This window comes from Prinia subflava, chromosome 14, assembly GCF_021018805.1.
Source record: "Prinia subflava isolate CZ2003 ecotype Zambia chromosome 14, Cam_Psub_1.2, whole genome shotgun sequence".
Taxonomy (NCBI): Eukaryota; Metazoa; Chordata; class Aves; order Passeriformes; family Cisticolidae; genus Prinia; species Prinia subflava.
This window is the reverse complement of record NC_086260.1, coordinates 20222629-20248207: the sequence shown is the minus strand read 5'-3', so window position 1 is coordinate 20248207 and position 25579 is coordinate 20222629. Positions and strand designations below refer to the sequence as shown.

Below are 25579 nucleotides of genomic sequence, written 5' to 3'. Positions count from 1 at the left end.
TGTTGGCCTCCACTGGGAGACTTAACTCAGTCAATGGACTTCAGTCTGTCCAGTTAACTCAGCCAGTGGTGTTTCATGCTTGTGCTCTTAAAATGGTGATAGCTTCTCAATCTGCATATGCATGATTTACAGACATTATATAATTAACCTGGGTTACATAAACTTCAGATTTTATTGGTATCCCTTTAAATGCTGGGGAATTGGGGCAGGTAAACTGAGACAGCTTTAAAGATCATAGAGGGCAAAGTACTTTTTTGTATTTAAAACACCCCCATGAAATCTGCTATGTATTCCTCCTGTTGCAGACATTCTCTCCTTAGTTAAATTCTGAGCAGCTTCTGGATTATTTCTATCTGTGCTTTTGCTCCTCATTGCTGCTGTGACTTTTGTTCTTTCCTCATAACCCAGCTTTAAAATGTGGTTCTTCATTAGTGCAACCTTCTCATGAGCCTGGTGCAGCACTGGAGGATTGTGCTCCTTACCCAGGTACAGGCAGTTGGTTCTTTTCTTTATTCCATAGCTATTAAATACATTTAATACATCACACTGAGAAAAGTGGTGGTTATGTGGATTACTGTTATCTGGAGATTATTGCACAAAGCACTCAGCAAGGTACTTAACAGCAATGCATTTTTAATTGCTATTGTAAGAAGAGTAACTGCATAGTTGAAATCCTGTAATAGTGATGATACCATGTGCCTCATATATCTGAACTCCGTAAAATCACAAGTAACTCAGGAGATATCCAGAACAAAAAGCCGGTAAAACCTAATACAAAGCTTGTATTTTTCAGACTAAAATTGTACTTGAGCAAAATTCCATCCAGGAGGAGTCAGGGCAATGGTGTGCAGTTCTCCTCTGCAATTGGTTGTATGCAGATTTTTGGTAAACTCATCGAAGTTGCTGTTGTTGTTACATTGAGAAGGAACATACAGCAAATACATGATGAACTAGGCATGTAAAATAGTTTCATAAAGAAAGTAATATTCCAGAAGAGCTATTCATTTTTGTTATATAGAACAGTTATCATTACTGAAAATTAAGCTCTGGAATGAGTGAACTGGAAATGTCTTACTGCTCATCTGTCTACTTGCAAGTTAATAAAACATGTCCCAGTATAAAATACAAACAAAAAGGTACCCAGACTTAAATTACATTTGCATACACTAGACCAGAGATCATTAATTTTGATTGCTTTTAATGCAAAGTGATGATTTATTATGTATTTAATAGTCAATATAGCTGAACATATATTTGACCTAATTAAACTTAATTATAAATTCAATTATATTTGATTGCTAAGGAATGGCAAGCTACCTTTATAAGCTTAGATAGGATTACTTCCACATCAGCTTATCAGAGTCAAGACAATTAAAATATATATTGTGTCTGGGTCTTTTATTTCTATAAACTGATCTGTTGCATGTTTGTAGTATAAAAGGTCTTCAGCTTTCCCAGTAAGATGTATACAATATGATTGAATTATTCACGTTCTTTGAATATTGCTATGCAGCAGGGTGGTCAGCGCTCATCTGGATTCAGACTTCATTATACAGTGACTATTCTTAATCCATTATTAATCTCTCATATGATTGTCATAGACTACATACACCCTGTCTGCTGCTGGCATTATTTGGAGTAGTGTTCTCTATCTTAAGGCTCTGTTTTGTTATTATCTTGCTATTTCTCATCAGATAAGGCCTACAAGTACTCTATTGGAAAAAATTTGTAAATTGCTGGTCAGGCTGCATTTTTCCCCCTCTGCATTCTGGTACGATCCTCAGAGTTCCTGTGTAGTTATACAGTTACTCCTTATTTACGTGAACAACTCAGAATTTGGCTAATTGTTCCAATAAATCTCATGTATTATTTTGGTGAAGAGAGCAAATGCGTGATGAACTTTGACATCTTCAGTGCAAATCTGCCTGTACAAATATGCCAAACCTTTGGAAACATACACCAAACATTATTGAAACATACTTGGGAACTGAGTAAGAAAATGTATTTCTTGTACATATTCACCTGCTTTCTAGAAATTAAAGCTGGTCTATAGATACCTTAAATGAAGTATGATCATTAAAACTAACTTTTTTTAATGCTCAAACTATAACAGTATCTCACTGTGACTTGCTGTTTAAATTCATGTGCAAAGCATTATTTGCTACAACATCATCAATTTGTTGTATATGCTGTATCCTTTGCTTTGAGATTCTGTATTTATACAACTCTTGGCATTCTGTAGTTTCTGAGGGGGGAGTAAAGCCACAAAATGCTTTTGTTGGGGGAATTACTTTTCTTCAAACTTTTTTTCCTGATGAGGCATGCTCGGTATTCCTGTTCTGAAACTGAAATATGTGTAACTGCGGAGCAAGAAAGATGTGATAAAACCCCAAATCTGATGGTTTTCAGACACTGCAAAGCTATCCCTTATACTTTTGCTGTGGAGTTCAGTTGTTGATCAAATCTTAGATTATGATAAAGTCTTGGGAACTGTGGAAGACTTCTGACACAAATCTGGAAACAGGTTATACCAATTCATAGATGGGGTCTGTTTTGGTGAGATGCCAATTTTTTCTTCCCTTGGCAGTACTGACCAAAGAGAAGAAAAGGAGCTAAGGTTTTGCCTCCAAATCAGGAAGTTTTCATCAAAAACATCTACTCAGTCTGTGGACTTAGCTCTCAACAGCAGCAAATTACCTCAGTGAGAAATATATGAGACGAACGATAACTTTATCTTCAGAAATATGAAGATTTTGTTATTCTTATGATATTTGCATGTAACACTTTATCTTTCTGATCCAGTCAAAAGTAGTGCACATAAGTTTGTATTCTATTTCAAAAAATTGCTTTGTATAGTAATAGTAATGCAATTTATGATATTCTACCACAACAGAAAACTGGCAATTGAAGTTTGAATTCAGTTTAAATTACTTTTGGGTTGCAGAAACAGGCTTGACATTTGCTTCTTTTCCACATGGCATATGGAGAGCATTTGAAATTAGCCAGATGTTATTGGCAGCTATGAAGTTGGATATCTATGAAGCAGTGCGTGTGGTGGTTGGTTTGATGAAGATTTGCAGAGGAGGTTTTCATAACAAAATTGAATCAAGTAATGATTTACAGTAATTTGGTTTATTTAGAGGTCAAAATAAAACCCAATATTAGTTCTATAGAGATAAATATTGTATAATGCCATACATTTTCTAAAATTAAGTTTTATACATCATTATTGGTAACTGTATTTTATATTGAATTTATAATATGGACTGTGCAGACAAAATTTCAAGAAAAATGAAGGAACCAGGTAAGCAATGTGCTGTCTGTGGCCTGGAGCCAAAGAACTGAGGTTTTTCAAGTTAAGTTAAACTTTTGGCTGAAGCAGTCTACCTATATTTATTCTGTTGAACAGGGAAAGAATGACCCATTCATCCTCAAACAGTGGATGAACAACAATCCACAGGGATTGTTTGACATAGTCCAGTGCTTACTGAAGGCTCGAGTGGAAGCCAAGTCAGTATTTCATTGAATTAGCATGGCTGTATAGTTAAAGTCCATAAATTTCTGCAATGCTAGCTACATTTTAGCTGTGCCTCTAGAAGTGACCAACCATAATGGAAATTAAGTTTGTACATAAATACACGAGGATGCCTCTGTACATCATAGCATTAGGACAGGCCTTGTGAGGGCATTGTCCCATCCATCTCTTGGTGGTTGAGTTAAATCATAATGAAATTATTCATTACAGATAGTTTTGCATGGTCTCTTTTAGAAGCCTCTACATCTCCTGCAGACAATCCAGCCTAGAACTTCTCTGTGAATTGTTAACAAGGTTTCCTAGTCACAAACCAGTTTAAGGCACTGTCTTACACCACAAGTGAACATTCAGGTCAGTATAAATCCCCTAAACAGGTATGGGCGGAGGATGCTGTACTGTACTTTTTACTGTAGCTAGGACCTACAGATAACCAGTTCTTTCAGATAATGCCTTTTCCTTAGGCTGGTCAGAGGAATTGTTGTTTCAGCTAATGGGAAGTTGAAGTAATTTTCAATAAATTGAGTTGATTTTCATTAAATAATAGATAACATCTGCCTCTATCTTTTGAAGAAATCTCTTATACTAGGCTTTGTGTTTTTTAAAGCAAACTTCATCTTAGCAGGAAAATCATTATCAAATAATTTCTTCAGCAAGAGCTTAGCAACAAGGAAAACAAAGACAAGCTTACTATTAAAACTTTCTAGTAGGTATTTTCTAATTTTAGCTGGTGAAAGTATTTTTTAAAAAAATGAGATAAGAAGTTTCACTCTTGTAGCTAAAGATATTTGTGGTTACATGGTCTATTTGGCTTGTTTTTATTCTCTCACAAGCATTAAGTTTTCTATGTACCCTTCAGTGGATCGTTGGACTTCTCTCTTGAGCAGATCCTCATCTGAAAAATGTAACAAATGTGTGTTTGTTTTCCTAACCTGCTTTGATACCAAAGTGCAGAAGTTCCTGGAGGAGTGTTCTGTACTGCCAGTGCTGTGACTGCAATTGGAAGGGTACATCCAAATACAGGCTGCCAGCCAAGGCCACTCCAGTGCAGAACAGTGTAGGGAAACATAAGCAGGTGAATCTTATAAGACAGAAGTGTAACATGATTTGTCATAAAAGTTTCATACTTTTCTCTGGGGTAATCTTAGAATCCTGTGGTAATGCCACAATAATCCTAGAAAATTATCTCTGCATAGCAGTGGCTTTTCAATTAATTCGGTAGCCTTTAGGTCCTCTTATCTCTTATGGCAAAATGTATTTTTTTTTCTATCATTCTGTTATCACTGTAAATCTGTAATCAGGACAGCTGAAGGATATCTGCTTACTAGCTCTGCTGGCTCTGTTATGCACCTACATCCTGTTCCCTTTCCATGGTGTGGAAAGCAGCGAGAAGGGGAACATTCCCAGCAAATAGAAGCTTAACAAGTGTTTCTAAATGCTCTAAGAATATTTTACAAAAAAACCATAATATGTTATTTTTTGCAAATGTATGCGTATGTTTGTCAATAGAATATTAGGATAGAATAGAATAGAATAGAATAGAATAGAATAGAATAGAATAGAATAGAATAGAATAGAATAGAATAGAATAGAATAGAATAGAATAGAATAGAATAGAATAGAATAGAATAGAATAGAATAGAATAGAATAGAATAGAATAGAATAGAATGCCACCTCCATTGCTGATAAACAAAACTGCAGAAAAAAGAGAACTAAAATGTGCAGAGTAATATTCTTGGGGGTTAAGATATACCCACTAACATACAGAAGGCTAAACAAGAGTATTTTACAAAGTCATCCCATCTGGATGAGGACAGAACATCTCTAGTGATAACTTATGAGATATTTACATTTATTTGAACTTCTTCTTTTACATGACTACAAAAATTAGTCAGCAAAACATTAAAAAATTTTGCTGTAAACCTGCAAGGTTCAATCATGCATTTCTGCATTTGCAGGATAAAATATTAATCTGCTGCTATATTAGAGGATTTTTCATTTACTGCCTCTGTCCTCTGTTCTGTCTTACTTGTTAAATCAGCCAGTAATTGGATTAAAAAGTCTATTTTTGAAATTGATCTGTTAATTCTTATGGCAATTTTTATAAGAATCTAGCTGATATTTTTTACCACTGTTCTCAAAGAAACCAATACTGAAAGGATTGGACTTTGTCTTGGGAAATGTTCAGACTTTCATCTACTGTTTTTGTACAGAAAATACATTATTTAAACTGTATATATTTGCTTTGTACTTGTGGTAAAGGTTGCCCTTTGTGTTTTGTTTGCCTCTAAGAGCTTAATTTCTTCATGGAGGAGGAATCCACTTGATTTACCTCAGTAATCTGGCTTCTTTAATGAACATTTGATAGAATTTGAAACCAAACCACAATCTTTTAAAGCTCTTCTTCCTGGAATGCATGCAGTTTAGCTGCCAGAGATATTCTTTTGCATTACTTAGAATTTTATGCCAGGTTCTTTAAAGATGATCCAGTAGTGATGAATTTATTAATCTGCATAGAATTGTCAAAGGTGCTGAAGCATTTGATTTCCAAACTTGACCGTAGGTTACTTAATACATTTAAATATCTATTGCTGTGTGCTTAATGGTTCTGCTCAGTTTTAACTCACCGTGAGAATATAATTTACTTTTGATTTGATTTTCTAAAAATGTAATTCAGAGATCAGCAACAGTCCAGTCAACTGGCTTTTCTTTAGCATGTTGATTAAAAACACTTAATGAATTTTTGTGTATTTCCTTTTAAAACTTATAATTTGAGATTTTCCCCTTCCAAATTACCTTACTATACTGAATCAAGTTTGTAAAGAAATGTAAATTTGTCATCCTTGTGTTCAGAACAAACTTGATCTTAATATATGCAGGGCACTTACCTGGTGAGGCATCATACAGCCTGAGTGACTTATCTCCTTGATAAAGTAAAGCAAAGAATTATGGTGTTGTGAATATTAAGTTTATCCCATATCAGCTGCTTATTACTGAAATAAATTTTTAATTTACAATGGTTTAGTTTTACAATTCTGTGGATAAGCAACTGATTATTAAAGCTTTAAATAATTCATTTTACACAATACAAGAATATGTTGCTGCTGGTGTAGCTGATGGCTGTGTAGGGACCCCAGTAATTACAGAGAGTGTCCAAAGCACTGCTAGAATTACAATTCCCCTGTAAGGCCAAAGTTCTGTTTCTGTGGTTTTCCTATTCAGTATTTGAGGTGAATTCTTCAATGAAATGTAAAAACTGGCTATGTGTTATTTGGCCTTTAATGAATCCTCCAGCTTTCAAGAGATCTCACTGTCTTTGTTGTAGCTTTGAATTATGAGACAGGCAGTGACATGGTAGGATAGTTGAGGCTTAAAGAGAAAGCTTGGTCAAGATCTTTTGTGTTCTTGTCATAGCAGTTACTCTTCTGCAAAGGTTAGCGAAGACCTTTCAAAGTAAATGAAAATAATTGTACACTTCAAGAACTTCAATAATGAACAAAACAAATGTAAGCCCTTAGCTGGAGGAGGAGAAGCTGACAGTAAATATGTTCTTCCTGTGAAATGAATGGGACTTCTTCCAGAAACACTTGATTTCATCTAAGGAGTAGGAACCCAGATTCTGTGAAAATATTAACAAAGACTAGTTGCAAGTTTGAATAGGCATATGGTCTTATTTATTGCTTATAGATATCTTTGTATCAGATCTTTCATCTTCTAAATCAGGTATTTTCTTGTCTAATTTATATCTTTTGTTGGATCCAGATGTGGTCAGGTATGTGTATGTGATGGAATGTGAACAGGATGAGACTTTGGAAGGGGCAAACTGTGTGAACTGGGTTTGTCATGAGAGCAAAAGCGTTCTTAGAGAGTTTATTTACTAATTAACCACTAATGAAAGTTCTGAAAGTGTTTATAGGTAGTACAGTGTAGTTGGATTAAGTATTTCTCACCTCTCATGAAAGCTGTGTAGTTGCTTCTTAATTAAAACAAATGAGTCAACTTCAAGGCGTAAAGCTGAGAGTTGTCAGAGTATTGTTGTATTGGAATATGTCGTTTACATTATGTTATTTCTGGGAGATTTCTTGTTTTATATTCTGGTGTTTCTTGCTTACAGCATGTTAGTTGTGCTTCTTTTGTGGCTTTTTTCTCTTTTGTACCATCACTTAGAATAGCACAGTGACTTCCTGCACTCTGTATGAAATGTGCTCTGAATTCAAGCAGTTTGAGTGCTTTGATGTTTGAAGACATTTTTGTTTTTAGACTAGAATCTCTTATCTGAAAAAGTGGCTTTTTATGCCCTTTTCTGCTCACATGAAGTTTTTAACACTTATGATAATGATTATGAACTTGCTGCCTATATCTATATAGAATTGGCCAAGAAAGTGATGTGGAGGGCTGGGTTTGACATTGCCTGAAGTTAATTTTGTTTGTGGTTACATATTTCTCATGAACTTCATGTATCACTTACTTACCTATTCTCTGGCTTGATTTTGTTGCTTGTAAAATGCTGATGAGCCTATTTTTCCCTAGTGATACTAAGAAAATTTATTCATCAAACCTAAAGGAATGTAGAAATGTTACTGAAATGCAAACTAATATTCTTGTATTCATTTATGATGTAATTGAGCTTGGTCTGGTTGCAGAATTTCAAATCCTGCTGTGGCTGAGACAGTGTTTTGATGCAGCATGAGTAGCTGTGGAATAAGCAAAGTGAAAGCAGTGCCAGGAAGTACTTCAGTACAAATTTATTAAAATCAGTTTACTGCGTGAAGTCAATGCAATGGTCTTCTGTCATACAGTAATAAGGAAGACAAAAAAGAAAATTCAAAATGATAAGAGCCCTTAGAGCACAGCTAAATGTACTGATCTCTGCCAGAATACTTTCTAGCCAGCAACTGTATCAAATTATCAATTGAACTATTTTGCACACAGACTTTAAAAATGTCATTTACAGAAGTTCCAAAATATACTACCTGGTCAGATACAGCTAATATTTGTTGCTCATTTGTTGCCATTGTCATTGATCATTCCTCTACCTTGTTTTTTTAAATTCAGTGATTTTTCTAAATGGAATCTTGGGTCATGGGTACGATTAGGTGCCTAACTGGCAGTTTTTGCCTAACTCCTCAGGAAGTTAAGATAGTTTGCCTCGGGAAAAATAGTTTTCCCTGTGGCAACCTGGCAGAGAGACTTTTTCTTTCCTGTGTCTGGGGATATGATAAGACATGATATGAATGAATGTTTCCTTCCATCAAATGAAATGCCTTGTTTCCAAAGTAATTTCTTTAGCAGCAATAATAGAGCTATACTCTGATACTGTTGTCATCTTTTAGTGGTTTTTATTTACATTAGCATACATAATGTCAGCATATTAATAATTTTTCATCCAATAGTTAAGCAACAATGTATCGCTTGCTGGATATATTTTCTCACATTTGTCACTTCTTAGTGCTCTTTAAAAATAACTTCCTCTTCGTGGTGTTCACTTAAGTAGGCTAAAAAACATCTACAAGTGAGAGATACAGATTAGGAAAACTTATAAAGTAATTCTTAACATTAAACAGACCAAAAAGTTGTAAATATACAAGTGCTGGATGGATTTACTGGTAGAGCTCTCATCTTTTAGTTTCCTTTTAGTGACCTTAGTTTAGGAAGCAAAGAATTGGTGCATTCAGCAGCATTCAGGTTTTTTTCTTGTAACCTGACGTGTGAGGTCATTCCAAAAGGTAAACCTATATGCAAGTGGGAAAGGGATAATTGACAAAGTCATTATGAAACGGTTGCTATGGTATATATAGGTACAGCTACACCGGTAATGAAGCTATGACAGATTTCATTTTGCCCTGCATCACTTTCCACTTCTTAGAAGTAACTCCAAAAAAAGAGTTTAAATTTCCCATTGGGTAAAGAAAAAGGAAATGGAAGAAGGAACAAATTGTTAGTGCAACATTAACATCTTTTGTATGTTAAAGGATCATCAGAAAAGCTAAAATGTTACAGCTGTTCCATGTGGAAGTTTCTATATGGAAAAATTAGGGTTTATGCTTGGGGATTACAACAGCTAATGAAGGAACTCAGATTATTGTTCTCAGATTACTGTCATTTCCTGATACGGAAACAGTCTGAGCCAGCCAAGCTTGCACTTGTGAGTTTGGAATGGCATTACCTGAAAACTGCTTCAATGGCTTCTTTCTCCTTTATAGAATTAATAACTACTTGAATTGATGCTTATGTATAGCAAAACTGAATCAACAGCAACTCTGTGAAGCTGCAAATTGGTGCAAGTTCCCCTGTGAGCAGCAGTCACTGCCACTCTTAGGTTCTGGTAGGTATTTACGTAATGTAGCTGTAAATTCACCAAAGTGATTTGTGCTGATTTGTTTAGGTACATCATTTGTGAAGGAATGTTTTGCTGTTTTGCAAATACTCTGTCAGGGCAGCTAAAGCAGAACCCAGTACTAAAAATATGCATGTAAGATCTGCCGTTACTTAACAACAAAAATAAATGGAAGGAAATGCTCCAAAAATAACTGGGGATTTTTTTTTCTCTATACCCCTCCAAAGACTGTTCTTTAAAATACAGAAGTTAAATATCTGGCCTCATCTATGGGAAGGTGGTTTGTGCTGAGCACTAAGAGCTGATCAAGAAGAAAGGTTGCAGAAATGACATTCCTGTCATGAGTCGATGAATCCATGGAACTGACACATTCCTGACCCTGCCTTTCCAGCTGAATTAGTAGTTGAAATGCTGATACAGTGTACTGAGAGGTTCCAGCTGAGACTACTTGAACAACCACACGAATCATATGGCTTTAGACAGAATATTTAAAATAATTTAGAGACAAATAAGACTAAAAATGGCAAAAGCAATTATTTATTAGGTGAGATAACTGTTCTCACTGTACCTGCTTGTTCAGGTAAGAGCTTAGTAGCAGACTGAGACCCAGATGGTATGCATGACTGCCAGAGGCACCCTCGTGTCTTTGTTAATTGGCATTTGCCTTTTCTGTTTTACCTCTCCATGTTTTTTAGCAATAAAAGAGTATTGAAGCAAGGAGCAGTGTTTTTCGATACTGCTTGCTGTGCTTAATTGTGTGCTGCATTCAAGTGTGTGCTGGTTCCACTTCATTAATTAATTCCAGGCTGCCAATTACGGGAGGCAGCTGAAATACAAACCTCTTCTCCATGCTGACACCTCCCCTCCCCCTGTCAGGTGTGAGAGCTAAAGCCCTGCGTGACTCAGTTCAACAGGAAGAAGTAACACTTGGAGATTTAATTAAGACAAGGTGTCTTTGAAGTTTCTTTCCCATCCCCCTCATCCTACTGTTGTTTCCTGGTGCGTTTTTGGGGACAACTTTAGTAAGTTTAGGAAGGAACAAGTTTGGAAAACAGATGCAAGCTTCCTGAAAAGAGCCATTAGAAACTTCCAGCCACTTTCACAAACAAGACATAGTCCTCACCCTATAAAAACTGAATACAGTAGGAAAGAATCTGTGGTCTTAGGTATTGGAATTCATTCACATATGGAAAAAATATTTAACAAAATTTATCGTATAAGAATCCTAAAAAACTCTGATCAAGGTATTATCTCTGAAATATTTCTTTAGTATTCTTGCCCTTTTTTTCACTGGTGAGTACTGGTGGGCAGGGGAGGTGGGTTTGAGTACTGAGTGTCATTCAATTCTGTTATTTTATTTTGGTTTTTTTTCAATGTGAACTGTTCAATACTTTGCGAGTATTGGTCACCTCACAAATATAGCTGCTACAGTTAGTAAAAAGGGACTGAAAAAGTGGTCCTGAGATTATGGATTGCAGACAACACTGTCTCAGAGATCATGATCTTAATGATTCTTGTGGCCACATGAAAGAAAAAAAATTTAAAATTCCTAATTACAAGCCTGAAGTTTTTGGTAAGCACACCACTTGCTTAATATTGTTGTCCACAACACCTATAACTTGGGGATTACCAGTACAAAATCCTTGTAGCTTTTCTTTGCAAAGAATGTCTGATTCCTGAACCACTTGCCTGCAAATTGTGCTTATAGAGATAACTGTACATGAGTATTTTGTGTTCAGAGGCAAAACTGGATTTGTGCTATATGCTTCTGTAAGGTTAGAGAGAGGGTGAGAAACACTGGACAGTATTTCTGATTTCATTGTTCAGCATGGTGTTTGGTGACATTTTCCTACTGAGTTGGATAGGAAGTCATAGTGAAAGCTGCTCATCTCCTAACACCAGAGATAGAATCAGGGTTAAAGATTTCCCTCTTTCTATTTTCTCTTTTCACAAAGAATATCTCTGTTTGTAGTAATTTGTTAATTGGGTTTATCTCTGTTACCGTTATTTTTGAAAATTTGCAGTATCTCACTCAAAACTGCTTTCTTATAATCTGGATACAAATGTAAAAATTGGCTAACAGGATTTTTGATTGCCTTGGATCTTGCAGAGGATGGGGATATTACAATTCTGACAGAAATTCTGGGTCAGAAGCTGATTGATTTAGAGATTTTGCTGCTCAAATGCTGCAGATGTTGAGAAAGAATGTGAGGGCAAGGCAATGATTAAAAAAATCCAAATGTGTACATGACAAACGAAGCAACAGTTCCTCCTTGAGCTATTGTATATTGGGGAAATAGTATCTGAATCACAACTGTATTGTAGATACACTCTAGGTATGTAAATATATAATTCAGGACATAAAAAGATGCTAGTAGGGTAGGCAGCAATTGTAAAACAAGTGCAAAGCATTAGACAGCCTTCCATAAGATCTATTGCCCAGTTATTGTATCTTTCCCATACGTGCAAGTAATATCAGACCGGTGATTTAGTTTCACAGAGATCAGGGAGGCTGCTCATGTTCAAAAAGGTCTTTGTAGCTTCTTATTTCAGCTGTTTGGCTTATTCATGTGATGTGGTTAATATATCCTGCAATGACACGTTTTAATGCACATCTGCTGTTAGATAGCACATACTGGAAGAAATGGCACTTCCTGAGCTAACAAAATAATGGATTCTAACTGTGGCAAAACTGCAATCATTTGGATAGATATCCTTTAATTTAATAAAAATACCAGATCTAGAGGAAGCAATTAGGAACAGAAGCAGGTAGTCTCTAAGTGTTTGTACAAAAACAAACCCACCAAATTCCAAAGAACAGTATGTAATAACATCCTATGTTTCTACTGCAGATATGAGGTGCATTCCAATCTTTATTGTACAGCTATGCTTTTATGAAGCTGTCCTTTCAGCCTTTCAGTTTGGATTCATCAGTGTAATGTCTGGACATTTCATAGGACTTAAGCCTTTTTCTTTGTGGATTATCATTGCAACTCCCTTAGATAGTCTTGAGTACCCAGTGTGTGCTCTCTTCCTGGGTCCTGCTTTGTTTCGGGGAGGAATGGAGTAGCTCAAGGGGAGCTGGCAGAGCAAACTGAGAACACCTGTACCGTGTGTGACAATGTGCTTGAAGTACAACACGAGGATTAACATTTTTCCTTCTGCTTTATTGCAACGTGTTCACATGCCAGAGGTCTGCTCACTTTTTCAGCCCACTTGTTTGCTGCTTGGTTTATACTTTTCATTATGTAACTAACATAACCAGAATAAGATAAGTTTACAGGCAAATGTTACTATGTTTCTAATGGATAATTTTATTAATCAAATTCAAAATGAAGGTCCTGTATCCTGCAGCTTGGAAAAACATGGGCTTTACTCCTATTGCACATTTTACTTCCCTTTTCTTCTTTAATCTTTTATAGGTGACAAAATATTGATGCTTCAATCAAAATTAGCAGTTCTGAATGGTTAAAAGTTTGTTTTCATTTTTTTATTACAGAAAATGGTTCTTTGTTAAAGTACTTGCAAGCCTATTTCCTAGAGCTAATTTAGTTACTGAGAAGTGTTATATAACCTTCTCTTTTGGAGTAGCCTAGAACTTGTACACAAATTCATGGTTTGAGAGCTGAAGGGGGAAACAAGATTCCTTGTGAGGGATTTTTTGTTTTAAATTCAGGATCACTTGCATGTCTACTTAAACTGCTGCTTCTGTGCAGGGCTGAAGGTCACATTAAGTAAAAGGACTGTCTCTGGGAATTTCATGCTGGGCAGTGTTGTGAGTTGCTAGTAGGGTATTCATGGTACAGAGCCTTCAACACTAAATTTGTTCTGTCCATCAGTTATGGAATGCATATTGCCACACATAAATTTCAGATACAAAAATTAATTTAATGTGACAATTAAATTCTTTTGCTGTGTTCTTGAATGGCATCAAACTCACCTGCAAAGTAGGGCCTTTTATATACACCCTGTATCTAATTTTGTATATTATTTGCCATTTTCCCAGGTAATCACTTTGATTGTTCTGTGTTCCTCTTTGCATTGCTCTAATGACTTGTATTGTGCATCAAACAGAAACTACAAAGACTTTTGAAATCATAGGCAAATTATTTCTTCCAATCCACAAATCCCACAAACCTGCCATTCAGGTTGTTCACCACTGTTCCTGTCTGGTCTAGAATAACAGCCTTCATTCTCAACTTGATTTTTTTTCTTTTAATCTGTGTGCTTTTCTCCTGCTATACATTCCTATGTTATCAGAAGACTCCTTCCCAAAAGTTACATGTTGATCAGAACAAACTTGCCAACTGTTAATGTTCTTGAGCTCTGAGAGCAGTGCCTTGCATTAAAAGTATATGGCTTCTCTGTTCCCTTACTATACTCTCTAACATGCATTCTTAGAACAAAGTAATTTCAGGCCTGTGATTGGTATTTAAGTCTCCTCATGTTGTTCTACAGTCATTTATATTAACACTTCACTGTTTACTAGGGTAGAGTTTTATTAAGAGTTCATGTTTTTGCGGGGATTTGAAAATACAGTATTTGATATCCATGTAATTTAACACCAATTCCAATTATGTAATGAAGTCAGGGTGTTTGCTAAAACATCTTGCTTTTGTGTTCAGTCAATTGCTATGTTTTCAAGATTATTAGATACAAGATGAATGTTCTGATGCAGTTTTGAGTTTTCTTAGCTTTTAAAGTAGTAAACAATATTTTCTCTGTGATGATTGGAATTACTTTGAGAGCTATTTTTCCAACTATTGACTCTGTCTGCTCTCTTGGGAACTAAATTAACTGTGATCATTAGTCACTTGTTCAAAATTCATAGTTGAACATGAATGGAAACGGAACACTTGTGGTGTGTTGTGGTTGGAGATTTGATTATGAAGATCACATAAAAGCAGGATGAACTTGATCAGTGCTGGATAGCACTGATAGTTTGTGGTTAACATGTTGTCCAGAGAGGAGATAGCCTTCAGAAATTACAGCTGGCTTCCTTAAATCAGGAAAATATTGAGGAAAACTGTTTCTTGTTTGTATTTCTGTGTAAATGAAAATTTGTTATAGGAACTTCTATACCATGGGATGGGATTACATCATTATATTTACACTTGGGAGGGCAGTTATTTTGTAACTTTAAATAAAACCTTTTTTATTCCCAGCAATGATTTCTCCATTCCCTAATCCTTGATAAAGGGATGTGAACAAAGAAGTTCTGTCCTAGTGTAAGTTGTTGTTGTCTGTTTGAAGATGTTATGCCCCATTTCAGCTGTCTTTTAGAGATTAGTCACATTGTTACTTCATGCACGTCATTTTTAAGGATACAGGTCTGCAGTGCAGTTGTACTGGGAGTAGAGTAGTTCTATCAGTTGTTGAAGCATTATGAGTTTTTGCAAGGACATTTCTTTTTGAAGTTATAACATGGTTTTCCTCCCTGCTCTTAGGGGGAGGATGTGGGTAACAGAAAGAAGATTTCGTTTCTTGTGTTCATTTTTGTCTGGATGTGTTTGTACAGTAGGTCACAGCATACGGGAATTGAACAACATTTCTAAAGATATTAATGGACTACTATAGTAGAATATTGTAATTTACATAATCAGTGTAACAATTTGGATTGTAAGGCATTGAGTATTCCAGGGAACTCTGTTCAGGACCAAATGTGGAGGTTTCCTGCACTGGGTGGTCAGTCAGTATTGCAGTGTGAAGAAAAGACCATTCAGGTTCAAGGCTGCTTCACTGTAGTGGAGATATCAGAGTCTTGTTTCAGTTTGTAAAGCACTTAGTAGTCTCACTATTTTGCTTGACTTTCACCAATTTCCCATGGATGTCTCGTAATCTGTGTTGAACAATTTTATTTGTTTAACTTTAGTCTACAAACGTTGCTGGCATATCCTTGGCTATGGTCTGTAAAAGGGTACATGAATTGTAATTTTCATGCTTCTGATTTCATTTCCTAAAACTGTTAGACTTTTATAAGGCACGTTACCTCTAAACTTCTAGTGTTGCACAATGATCTTAGTTTGCAAATTTTATTTTTTCTGAATACCTTTTGCAATTAATGTATTGTGGTGGGCTGTGCTGGGTTAACAGCTGGATGTGATAATCTTAAAGGTCTTTTCCAACCTTAATTCGTTGCTCAGGGGAACATGAAATCAGTTTCAAGGTTTGTGTTCTAAATGTTTATTCAAGAAGCACAAATGTTCTAATTTTAAGACAGTCAAACTGGCAAAAATGACTGACTAGATAAGTAACAGTGCATAGTTGTTATGGAAATAAATAGGTGGGTTTGTTTTTAAAAGTAAATAAAAAGGCTTCTGATCCAAATCTCTCATCCAAAAAAATGAAATTATGACAGTATTCTTTGGGTATGACTTCATGAAGCTGAGCTAACAGTTTAGAGCTACTAGGAGGAGAAAAAACAGCCTTTCCCCTGCCCTGTCCTTATTTGTACCTGAGAGCTTTTTCACCCTTTATTTTCAGTGAGGTCTGGTGCTTTTCTCATGCCACAATAACTTGTTCAGCTCACAAAAACAGCAGACAATCTGGCAAAAGAAAGTATTTTTTTGTTTTTGGATTGCTGACTTACCTGTGCGAGGAGATGAATGTTAGAGCTGCAATAAGGTGACAGGGAAGGACTGCTCAGAGACAGGGCACAGTCCCAATGGAAGAGCAGGAAGAGAGGGAGGAAGAGGAATTTGGGTAGAGAGGGAAGTGAGGTTTATACTTTTATGAGTGGCAAATTGTCAATTCACCTCAGCCATACTGTAAAATCCTATTCTTTGTCAGCACTTGGGACTCTGAGTGCAGCACAGTAAGCTGTGTAAAACTGAACACAAAGAAATGTATAATAAAATTTGAAGTCTGTATAATTAGGTAAAGAGGTGAATAGGAAAAGACAACTCAAAAGACCCAAGTCTTATCCTTTTTTACTAGTTTTATTTCTGACTTGAAAAGGACCTCTGTAGCTGAAAGCTCTTCTTTCATTGTTTGTTTTGTTGGGTTTTTTTAGGGTTTTTGTTTGCTTATTTATATTTGGGATTTTTTGTAGGCTTTGGTTTGGGTTTTGATTTTTTTTCTCCCCCCGTTATGTGATTTGTCTAATAAACCCTAGAAACCCTAAACTTTGCTTTACATATTGCACTTGGAGGGGATGGTTGGAAGAACAAACCAAGTGGCATTTGGCCAGTATTGTGAGATCAGTTTTAGAAAGGAGAAATTCCTGTTGCTTCCAAATAGAACATAATTTTCTTCTTGCAATTATCTGGGCATACATATATATATAAGCAAAACATACATGCATACGTACAGCAAAAAATTACAAAATACTATCCACTCTGAAGACTAATATTACAGTTTCTCATGTAATATAAATGTTATTGTAACAAAATTTAATCAAAACAAAAAATAGACCACTACTGTGATATCTTGCTAAACATTTTGTATTAGGGGTAATGATTTCTCGTAAAGAAATTTGTTACTTAATTTTCCAGTCAGCATAAGTGCTCTGGAGAGAAATTCCTGGTCCCCTACTGCCTGTAACTTAAACAAAAGTATTTTAATCACAATTAATCTAATTTAAACATCATACAAGTGTTTCTGGTAATTTTCACTCTCTAGAATGCCTTTTCAATGAAAAAAATCAGGAAAGGATGCTGTACTTTGGGTGATCAATTCATCCTCTACAGAATTGGAGCCGCTGTTTAAAATCCACATGGCTAAATCAGTACACTCCTCCTCACCTCCTCCTTTCTGCTCTCCCCAGGGAAGTGTACTCAGACAAACTCAACCAACTTCTTTGTTTATAAGTGTGACTCGTGGAGGATCATTTTAGCCAACTTCACCACACCCTGTGATTCCCCCATCAGGGACCACCAAGTGGTGTGCACTGCTGAGTGTGGTAGCAGGGTGGAGAAGTGTGAACCCTTCCCAGTGTCTCCAGGCCAGCCATCCTTAGCACTGAGCTACAGACCAGTCACCAAAATGATTTTTGTATATGAATCTAAGGCAAATTTAAAAATGGGCTGTTACTGTCATCCCTAGGGAAGCTCCTGAAAGGAGTGCTTCTGCCTCAGTGTGAAAGTGATTTTAAAAGGCATCCTTTAACTGTACAGCATTTCCTGTGGTAATTAAAAGTTACATGAATTTAGCAAAATAAAAACAAATCAAAACAACTCGTCAAGTTCTTTGATCTGTCTCTCTTCCAGTGCGGAATTGTTCTACCAGCAACATTTATATGAAGAAACACTGTCTGAGTTTGAAAGGCTGCAGCCTGCCTTACAACTGGATGTGCGTTTATACAATAAACCATTCGTGATGGTTGGCATGAGAATCATGGCTCATCATAACTTTGACATGAGTATACTTCAGGGCAGAGGTGGTCTTTCAAAATAGCCATTATTCATAGTGGAAGACAAGGGAGACTCCTGCTACTGACTGACAAAAGTTAGGGGAATAGTTCAGGGCATCTTGGCTGCATATCCCAAAGCACAGCCCACAACAGTAGTGAGGAAACTTCCTCTTTCTCATGTTACTCCACATGTGGCACAAATAAGGATCATGTAAAAGGTCTTCAAAGGGAGAATCTAAACATAATAGGAATTTGGGGTTCAATTTTGTGATGTCGCAGAGATGTTTCATTTTTCTGCATAGATCTTTCCATGATTAGGACTCTACCTCCAAAATTTACAGATGTCATTTTTGAGAGCACATTTTTAATGATAATCATTTAGGCTCTAATATTTTTATTGGAATTTCTCAGCACCAAAGTCTTTAATCAAGCAGTCTCTTCCTAATATTTTTTACCTAGTAAACTGTAACTCATTACCATGTGAACAATCTGTATTTGCAATGAACAAATTGCAGTTTCTTGAACAGCTGAGTAACTGCCTGATAAATGCTCCCTTTTTAGCAGTTTATGTGATTTCTGGTTTCTCAGTCAACACTGTCAGTGGTTCTTCATTCCATCTTCTGAGCAGATTCAAATTCTTGAAGTTTGATTAAAAAGACTGCTTCTGAAGTTCTCTTTGGATTGTTTGAATATGGTTTTGGTGTTGGTATTTGTTAGTTTGTCTTTGTTTTTCTGAAAGGAAAGCTTCCTCACGGAAGGGCACCTTCCACTAGGCCACAGTAGTGAGGGCCCCATCCAGCCTGGCTGTGGACACTTGCAGGGATGGGGCATCCACTGCTTCCTTGGGAACCTCTGACATGGTCTCACTGCCCTCATAGTGAAAAGGGTTTTTTTTCCAGTATTTAATCTAAAGCTACCTTCTTTCAATTTAAATGAAAGGAGGGGTGCATATGTTATATGAGAGATATTCCATGAACTGCAAACTACTGAGTTTTTTTCCTTGAAATGTGTATGTAATATTTCTACTTAATTTAAGGCTTTTGTAAGGTTTGAACCTAAACACATCTCAAAAGGCTTTGCTGTGCTGGGAGATGTTTTTGCAAGAGTTACTTCTGTGTTAGGTTTTGAATCTGTGAGGAAATGAACTATAGGCATGGGTGTGAACACCATGACCACAGAACAGCTCTGTTGGTGAACTTCAGTCCTCAACCAGGTCAGCAGTGGTAGGCACCTTTGAGCTGGGGTTTCCAGACCTACCAAATACCTCATTACTTCTCCCTGACAGGTAAGTAATTGTCTGACTAAATTCTGTGTTGGCCTGAATAAATTTTAAAAACCCTCCTACACCTCCCTCACTAAACCCACAAAAAACATGCTTCAGAAATGGCAAAGCTGATGCATTGGCCTGCCCTGCAATCTAGTCACTACCATCATTTTATCTGAAATATGAGTTCATTTTTTGAAGTGCCTTACACATTTTGATAGTGTTGACTTGTAGTCTAAGTATAATTTTTGGAAAGAGTGGATTCAGTGGCTCCACACTTACAAACTTCCTTAGTGGAATCACTGAAACGTTTGTTTCTCCAACTGTATAACTGGAGTTCTCTAGGGAGTCTTTCAGCCACAAGTTTGTGAACTGATGTTTGGCTCTGCCTGGGCCCATGTGCACATGCACAATGCAGTGACTCTTGATGGGCAGTCACTGTGTGATCTAAATTCATGTAGAAATGAAATATAAATCACACTAAATTTATAAGATCTTTCAGAAGGGATTCCAAGTGTTTGATATGCAGTTCAGAAGGGATTCAATACCATGACTAAACTGTAGTCGTACGTCATTGTTTATAAATGCACATAGCATTCTACAGACATTCAGCTCTCTGAGAGTTGTTTGCATTTGTTACTCCATCAGATATTATACTTATAAAATTCAGTGCCATTCATCAATGAACTTTGGGTCCAAATTTCATTTGTAAAACTGTATTTACACTTTTCTGCTGGAGTAAACAAATGTCCATGGAGTCTAATGAATCCTGCTTTCCATGTCATTGAAGTCTATCTTGTATGCTCTGAAAACTTATTGACATGAAGGTCCTGCTTATTAACAATCATATTCCTTTTAGAACTATTTTTTCTTGTGTTTCTCAAGAATGCTTACTGAAGCTGAAATGCACTGACCTGGTTAATGGAGAAATGACAGAATCCCTTTCTTGAAATATTTTTTTGTGTAAACCCAAGTTTATTATTTCAGTCTCCAAACCAGTACACTCTTGTCCTGTCTGAAATGCACGCCATGAAGCATGTTACAGGATTAGATTGCTTTGAGAACATGCCCTGAACGTTTTTTGGCTAAATGATTTAAGTGAAGCTGATTTTTGAACTGGTGTTAACATACACCTTCATAAACAAACATACACAGAAGGTATTTGAAATCAAAGTTTCTTGGGTTTAAATGGTTACACAGCAGCTGCGGTGTTCTCATGGAGGTTCTTGACCATGTTTTACAATTTGTGTGTAGTGGTATTTTGATGTGCTTGAAATGTGGGGAGAAACTGCCCAGTGTTGTCAGGTTGTGCTCAGAGCTGTGTCCTCTGAATATCACATGGAAGACAACTTGCAGAAGTGAGTGTACATTCATGTGACTGCAGTAACTGTTCATAGCTTCAGAAATCCTGAGCTAAGACTTGCATGTAGTCTTCAAATAAAATGCTACTTTTTTTTTTTTTTTTTTTTTTTTTTAAATATAGAAAGTAACATGATGGCTGCAAGAACTGATCTAACCTAACACCAAATATCCAGTGGTGGTGAACAGTAGATGCTTAGAGAAGAGTCTGAAACAGAAAAGGTCTACCGTGTTGTTTCCCAAAATATTGCCCCAATAGTCAAGAACTCATGTCTGAGAATATTTCTTTGGAGCAGCATCTTGTGCTGTGTATAATACAGCACAGTGGATCCTTCCACTGTGTATAATACAAAAGTTGTATATAATATGAAGAATTATCTCCTTTTTCTTTGCTCAGAAACTCAGAATCTGGTTTAATCTGATGCACCATTTTTTCCCTGTATGAAAAAGTTGGATACAGTAAAAAATCATTCCATACTTGCTTCCTTTGTCAATAGTGGTTTGTAGATCTTTATCACATCTGTTTTAGTCTCTCTCTTTTCTGTATGTCCTGTCTGCTTAACCGTTATCTGCATGAAAGCTGTTCTGTGCCTCTTGTCAACACTCACTTTTAGTAAACTTTGTCTTGCCATACTGTGTTGCAGATGAGGAGGTACAGAACACCCAAATGTTCAAATATCACATTTTCTTCTAGAATCATTGCACATCTAGAAGTACTGATAACTGTTCTAGTGATTTTGCAGGAATTTCAGGGTTGGGAAAGCTAGTGGGGTTTTTGTTTTAAGGACAGACTACCGTAAAATAGAGATGCACATGACAGGCACAGGAGACTTATCTCTGCTTGTACCGCACCTGCTCCTGAAAAGGCCTAGGAGGGTAAGTGTGAAAGCTTATATCTTTGGGATATTGGTGAAGTCAAAGGAAAGTGTCCAAATGAGGACTAGATTTGCCATTTCACTGATCTTATCCTAAAGCCACCATTATCTAATTAACAGCCTTTAGAAAAATAGATGCTTGTAAAGCCACATCCACCACATGATCCCCCTTTAAAATCAGTTAATTTTTTCAGAAAATCAGTTAATTTTAAGAATAACTGTGAAGTTGTTCTTGGTTGGGCCGCTTCCCTGTGGCTGAAAATATTCTTCCCTTCTCCCCATCCAGCTTCCTACTCAATTTCCTTTTCCTTGTCTCCCATATTATAGTCTCTGTCAGACTGATCCCGTGTTGCAAATAGGGCCTCTAATGCTTCCTCTCTCTTTTCAGGAAATTTTCACTACCTTTGTTTTAAGGCAACCATCAAACAAAATTTACCTGGCTGCACAGACACTGAAATGTCCTGTGAGACACCTTAGGGTGAGGTATTTTTCTACTTTCTCAGCTCGATACAATGAGAGGGGCACCAGGGGAGCAATTTGCTGAACAATAGCAACAAAAGTGGAGCATTAAAAACACAAGAAACAAACTCCAGCTTGCCAGACAGGAAAAAAGCAGCAATATGAATAGGAGCGGGGAAAAAAAAAAAAAAGCGTACTGGGTAGGAGGGAGTAAAATCAATGTTCTGTGTTGTGACACCATGACATCCGTAACATGATGCAGCTTCCCGCTCTGATCAGTGGGAGCACAGCGCACTGAGTGCAGGCGCCACTGCCAGTGCAGGTGTGGAGTCCCGCCTGGATTTGGGTCTGTGCCCCTGGAGATCGCTGTTAGTCCTGCCCTCCTGTCGGACACTCGGCTGCCAGAAAAGCCAGACGCTGTCGCAGTCATACTGCGGGAGGCACACGGTTAACGCGTTTCTGTGTCCGTGCGCTGTTGATGCTGCGGGAGCCAGCAGGCGGGAGGGACAGCGAGGCCAAAGGCCCTCGTTCCGCCCCGGGGCTGTGGAGCCGAGGGTGTGCGGGGCTCGGACCCCGCCCCTCCGGGCCCGTCCTCTGCCCGGCCCGCCCCGGCGCTGCTCTGCGCTGCCGCATTTCGCGCCAGGGCGGCTGCGGGTGATGCGCTCCGAGCCGTGGGCCGGGGCGCAGCTCAGCCACAGCGCTGCCGGGGGCCGGGCACGGCCGGCGCCTCTCGCCCGCTGCTTGCACAGAGCCAGCGCGGAGCCCCGACACCGCCGCTCCTGCAGCCACCATGGTGGCCAAGGATTACCCCTTCTACCTGTCCGCCAAGAGGGCAAATTTTGCCTTGGAGGCGCAGACCGTGACCAGCCCAGCTAAAGAGACCGAGGTACTACTGACACGGTTGTAACCTTATTTTTCTTTATTGTGTGACCTGTATTGCGTTGGGGAAAAGTAACGTGCTTTGGGAACAGACAAGCAGTGTATAGATACCCTTTTTGCTTAGGCATCCTATACTGCCTTCTCTAGGTATTCACCTTTTATTCGGAATAAAGCAAGACGCAGAATCTAGATTTTTTTTGTCATCTGTCACTTTAGGAAAATTAAGCTTTAAAATACCTGATTGAGACGTACCTGTTTTATATAAGTAGTTTAAAGAGATTCAGTTGTATTTTATTCTAGGACTAAGCATTACTTGCAAACTGTTAAACTTCCAGTAGAAACTGGAAGGGAATCAATAAAATGGTGTCTTAAAGCATTAACTTTAAGACATCATTTACATTTACTGTCTTTTCCTCATCACCATAAACAAAAAATTAATCTGATGTACAGTTAACTGAAAATCCTGCCCTATCAGCAGATTGACTGCTCAAATTTTAAAAAAGCATTGGAAGCCTTTCAAGTGACATTAAAAACCTTATTCACTAATTCAAGTTCAGTAATGTTCGTGTAAAACTTGAATATTTGATACTTTAGGTTAATGTTGGTTTGTGTTCAGGAAAAAAACAGTGACATTAATAATTCTGACTGCTCTGGAGGAAGGAAGAACATTTATCTGAAAGTTTTTATTACTTAAATATATAGTTTCTTTATTAATCTTATTTGCTGAGTAACTTGAAGACATCATATTAAGCTGGGTTCATTTAATACATCTCCATCAAAGATAAATTACCCCCCCTTGAATAGGTCTAAAGTAAAAGTAAAATAAGCCCAGTGACCTTATTTAATCATGATGCTTAAGCTAAGAACTGAGATGATGGTGGACTCTTGCTTTTCAGTGTACTTTTACATAGAGAGACCTAATTATTGGAGTTATGGGAAGCGCAATTCTTTTCAGCTTTGTGTTTTTGAGAAGTAACAGCCTGAATGTGTGTGTATGCATCTATGGGAAACACAAGCTGTTAGGTACTAAATGCTTTTCTCAAGGGTACTCATTGTATTAATGATTAATATTAAAGAAATGTGGTTTTAGCCTTTACTGCATGAAGGGATTTTTTGTCAATTAATATAATTGTCAGATCTGAAGAATTGGAGTGTTGCTCTGTTACAGTTAAGGAAAGCAGCTTGATTATAATCAAATTCCAGAGAAAAAGACTTAATGAAAGCTGAGAGCCTGAGGAAGTATCAAGTAACAGATGTGATAAATTAAAATTATAACGTGCAAACAGGTTGTGTTTTATACGAATAATAAAATGCACACTTATGCTTTCAACCTGTTTTCTGAGGGTAGGATGGTATTCCAGCGTTCTGAAAAAGAAACATTTAAACATCCTGTCCTAGGAGGGTAAGACCACCCAGTACTCCAAAAAATTAAGAAAGCAAAAATAAAAGCTACTCTTTGGGAAAGGAATTATAAGTAGTGTATACAGTCTGTGTCTTTGGAATTTGTATGGCGGCAAAATCGTTAAGCTCTAACGTTAAGCTGTTCTTTCAGCTTTTAATATTTACAAAGGGAATGAAAGCTATTGGGCGCCTTCTATCACAGCTGCGTGTTACTCTAGCAGAGCGCTCCCCTGACCGGGCTGGCCGTTTCTGCCTTTGCAAACGCGTCTAATTCTAGTTATTAACATGCGAAGTTGGTTGATTTTTTAAATTGTTGGTTTGATTTTTTCAAATTGTGCATTAATGTTGGTGTGTTCGGATTAGAACAGATTTTCTGCTATGCAGATGTTTGGAGGAACAAGTCAGTGGCAGAAAAGAGAATTAAGGTTTTCTTCTTCCTGCTCTTTCTTTAGGCTACACCAGCTTCCTTGGTATAAACTCTGTGGAAAGTTGCACAGTCACAAAACAATGACAAATTAAATTTCTAAAATATATGTAAACACTAAAATCTGGATTCTGATAAAAAGCTATTGTTTTAGTCCAAGTCCTATTTTCGTACTTCTTTTAAGTGTGCTTTAAGGGTAGCAAAATGCTGCAGTACCTGAGTTAATATGGCGAACACTATAAGGTCTTTACTTGCATCATTACATGTCCCACACAAAATCCTGTAGTACAGTTCTAGGTGTGAACAGTACAGAGGTGGTGGGTTCTTCACAACTTTTTTATAATTCAAAAATAGAAACAATTAGTAAAATTTGAAGCTTGCTTATACTAAGTTATAAAAAACCCCACACCTTTCCCGATGAGAAACACCATTTTCTGTGTTTCAGTGGTTAAAATGACTCTCCTATCACCCCTTCTAAAGCCAGCACACAGACTGGATGGGCAGCAAGTGAGAACGAGCACTCACAGCCACAGACTGAGTTTTTAGGTCTGAATGTGAAGTCATGGGAAGGAACTCCCGAATTCCTCAGAGTAGACACTTTTCTGCCATACAGGATCCAACACAGTGCCTGGATTTTGGCTCTGAAAACTACAACAGGGGCATCGAATTCCTTTGCATCTCCAGTATGTTACATGTCT

The 25579-nt window shown here is 37.2% G+C and overlaps 1 protein-coding gene across 8 annotated transcripts in view; it reads left to right on the top strand.

Annotated features, from left to right (window-relative positions):
* Nucleotides 1–25579, top strand: part of ARHGEF3 (Rho guanine nucleotide exchange factor 3) — a 109801-nt gene that overhangs the window by 62578 nt on the left and 21644 nt on the right. For 4 of the 8 annotated variants that reach the window (XM_063411315.1, XM_063411318.1, XM_063411317.1 and 1 more), the window contains one exon: nucleotides 22107–22196. The exons of 3 other annotated variants lie outside the window; for them this stretch is intronic. In XM_063411315.1, coding sequence (XP_063267385.1) covers nucleotides 22107–22196 — 90 coding nt within the window. One more of the 8 variants, XM_063411321.1, reaches the window with a different exon arrangement.